Source organism: Centroberyx gerrardi, chromosome 9 (assembly GCF_048128805.1).
Source record: "Centroberyx gerrardi isolate f3 chromosome 9, fCenGer3.hap1.cur.20231027, whole genome shotgun sequence".
Classification (NCBI taxonomy): Eukaryota; Metazoa; Chordata; class Actinopteri; order Beryciformes; family Berycidae; genus Centroberyx; species Centroberyx gerrardi.
Genome location: NC_136005.1, coordinates 8,890,988 through 8,894,146, shown reverse-complemented (window position 1 = coordinate 8,894,146; position 3,159 = coordinate 8,890,988). Strand labels below are relative to the sequence as shown.

The following is a 3,159-nucleotide window of genomic DNA, read 5'->3' as shown; positions in this document are numbered from 1 at the left end:
ATCCATCAAATTATAGTTACCAGAGGTTTGCACTGTAATCTTCATGTAAAAAGCAGTCTTGTGCAAAATGATCTTGGAGCATTCATAGACAATGTAGTGACAAAGTAGTGAATTGTAGTGATTATAATATAAGATGGTAAAATGACAGTGCTGAGGATACACAACAAATGGAAACTTTATGATAAGAGAGGCTGCAAGAGACTCTTTTGTCTCAAGGTTTTGTCTAAACTCTGGGTTTAAGGCAGCTTGGGTGAAAAAGCACAGACATATAGACACACAAAACATATCCCGCGATTCCTTCGAGACTCCCTGGTTTACCCCAAAACACAAACCCCCGCCTGGACAGTCTCTCAGCGTTTCTCTTCATCTGGCTGCAGAGGCCGACGGTTTAATCTGCAGCCGTCATTTAGAAACACTGAGGGGCGAGTCCGGGCTCCGAGGTGGCGAGTCGGGACCTCAGAGAGTCACACAGCAGACACAGAGACACAGTTAACGAAGCAAGTTCCCTTCCTATTTCATCTTCTGCAGGAACGAACGCACCTCCGACGGACTGTAGCCCCAAGGCCCCATCGGCCCCTAGAGAACACAAGAGCACAGAGAGAGGAGCGGTAATAACGCATAATAACACATCAATTCTAGTATTCAGTTCTCCAGAGAAAGAGAAGGAAATATTCCAAAACTTTTGTCTTTATACTGACTCAAGTGTGTTGGTGCACGCAAGGGAGTAATCAACGCAATCTATTGGCTCCATTCCAGGAAGTCCAGAGTTGTGTTTATTCTTTCTTTCAGGACTCTTACACACACATATTTGCACAGCTACACCATTTTGACTACAACAATAACATTAAAAACAGCAAATGTGAAAGTTTGGGGTGTAAAACTGCAGAGAAAATTCCTCTCTCTTCATGGAAAACCCTCAGACTCAGAACCAAAATACCAAAGTACAGGAATTTGTCTTGGCGGCAGAGATCTCACCTTATAGACGACATTCCCGGCCTGCAGCACATAAAGCCTCTCGGGCATGGCGCCGTACTTCATGGCCGTGACGTTGGCCATTTCGTCCACCACCACGGGACACAGAGGATCCTTCTCCAGCAGGATCCGGGCTGCAGACAGACGCTCCTCCAGACTGCGGTGCTGCTTGATGTCCACGTTGTTGGCAAAGGCCCAACCGTCTGAGAAGGAGGCAACGTAACTGTAACTTTCACTGTGACACTGAATGCAGCGTAACACCGTCACAGTTATAAAAAGCCCAGTCATAACATAGTTTATTTATTTATTTATTAGTTTATTTGTCAGGGACAATGCAAAACAAACATTGTAACAGGTTACAACAACATGATACAGATGTGTTGCATATGGGATTTCTAGCCAAGGCTAATTTGTGACCCCTGTCCCTTCTAACAATGCCATTTGGTGGACACTTCTATCTTAATTGCAGTTCAGTTTTATCTGAATTTATAGCATTCCCTTACAATATAGACAGCCCATTGGTTGTGTCATGATAATCATCTGTTAATTTATTACAATCGCCTGTTATTTTCCTATCAATATGGCCTTGTGGTGATGTAACCGAATACTATGAATACTAGGAGTGCATTTATTTTACATGGTTGGCTCTAGTGGGAAACGAACCATATCAAACTCATAACTTCTAACAGGGTTCCCACACTCAAATTCAAAGACTTTTCCATGACTTTCAAGGCCTATTTTAGTGAAATTCAAGGGCTCAAAATTGTTTAATGGGGTAAGACATGACATTGGGCAAAATTAGACATCATAGAGGCCTTTTTTTTTTTTTTTTTACCCATGATCTTGCTAAATCAAGAAATCCTGTAAGACAGAGAGAAGTCAAGAGAACTGAGGCACATTGATGAATATGACTCATCAATATAATATCTTAATTCAATATTTGAATATTCAATACTGAAGTAATTAATTCAATATTTAAATACTGAATATTATTTTTTATATTGATTTTTTTATTTGAATTTTACAGAATCCAGTATTTTCAAGGCCATCCATTCTTTTTCAAAAACTTTGAAGGTCCTATTTTTGTCAAATACACAAAACTCTGAAGGATTATCAAGGCCTGTGTAATCTAACTTTGTACAATTCTGAAACAATTTTAGTTTCTAGTATTAGTATTCATTTCTTAATAATAATAACAACTAACTAATAACTAGTCATAACTTTAATAATAGTAATAACTTATCACCTGGCACTTCGAAGCAGTTTTCACCCACCTGTTGAATGCGCTTCAGCGATGTAGACCACCAGGAAGTCCGCCACATCCCTGAAGTCCTTGACGAGCTGCTTGAACTCCTCAAGTTTGAACAGGAACGGGGGTCAGGTGCAACTTCCAAAACTGAGCACCAGCGGTCTGCTGTCTGCAGTGGAAACACACACACACACACACCGTCACTACACACACACACCAGTTAGAAACAGAGACACAACATGCAGAATAAAACTCCAGGACGCACCGTTCAGGTACTTGAGGATGGTGGACTTCTTCCCCTCCATGGTGACCACAGGTGAGTCCGGCGCCTCTCCGCCCTCAAACGCCTCTTGGCCGAGGGAGAGCCACACGTGCTTCAAGGCGGTTTTGACGAAGGTGAGAGATGTAAACGACAGACCCCAGTCTTCATACTTGAAATTGGGATTCTGGGTCATGGTCGTCTTTTCGCCCATCTTAAGTACAATTTTCTTGGTGAGGCTGGGCGAAATAAAAAGCAGGATTCTCAGGACGAGAGTAATCACCACCATGCCGCAGGAAATCCATGCTGTGGACAGATAGACCAGCAGCCTCTGCAGGACCATCTTCGTCCCTCGGTGCTGAAGTCTCGTTTACATAACCAGCTGCTGGTGCATCGCCTATTAGTTCACAGTTCACAGTTCAGTCGGTCTGCAGAACACAGCAGATAGCCAGCAGACCGCTCCCACCTCCAACGACACTTCCTGCGCTGCATGTTTGATAACGGCACACCGGCTCGGCTGCAGGACGCATGCTGCCTTCAAGGGCCCTTCTTCAGCTCCTACTTCCTAGGACTGAAGTTGTAAATACGCCTTGTCGGGCATCCAAGTGCTTCTGGAAACAATAACTAAGTGAACCCTGTAACTATACTAGTTTTTGTTGGTTGTGGTTTTGTTTTATAG

General features: G+C 43.1%; 1 protein-coding gene across 1 annotated transcript; it reads right to left on the bottom strand.

Annotated features, from left to right (window-relative positions):
- Nucleotides 1-145: 145 nt before the first annotated feature.
- Nucleotides 146-2,947, bottom strand: dio1 (iodothyronine deiodinase 1). Its single transcript, XM_071908552.2, has 4 exons — nt 2,487-2,947; nt 2,247-2,390; nt 976-1,175; nt 146-576 (listed from the first exon to the last, which is right to left on the bottom strand). Exons 1-4 carry the CDS (start codon nt 2,821-2,823, stop codon nt 511-513), a joined length of 747 nt encoding a protein of 248 aa, XP_071764653.2. The 5' UTR covers nt 2,824-2,947; the 3' UTR covers nt 146-510.
- Nucleotides 2,948-3,159: the final 212 nt, after the last annotated feature.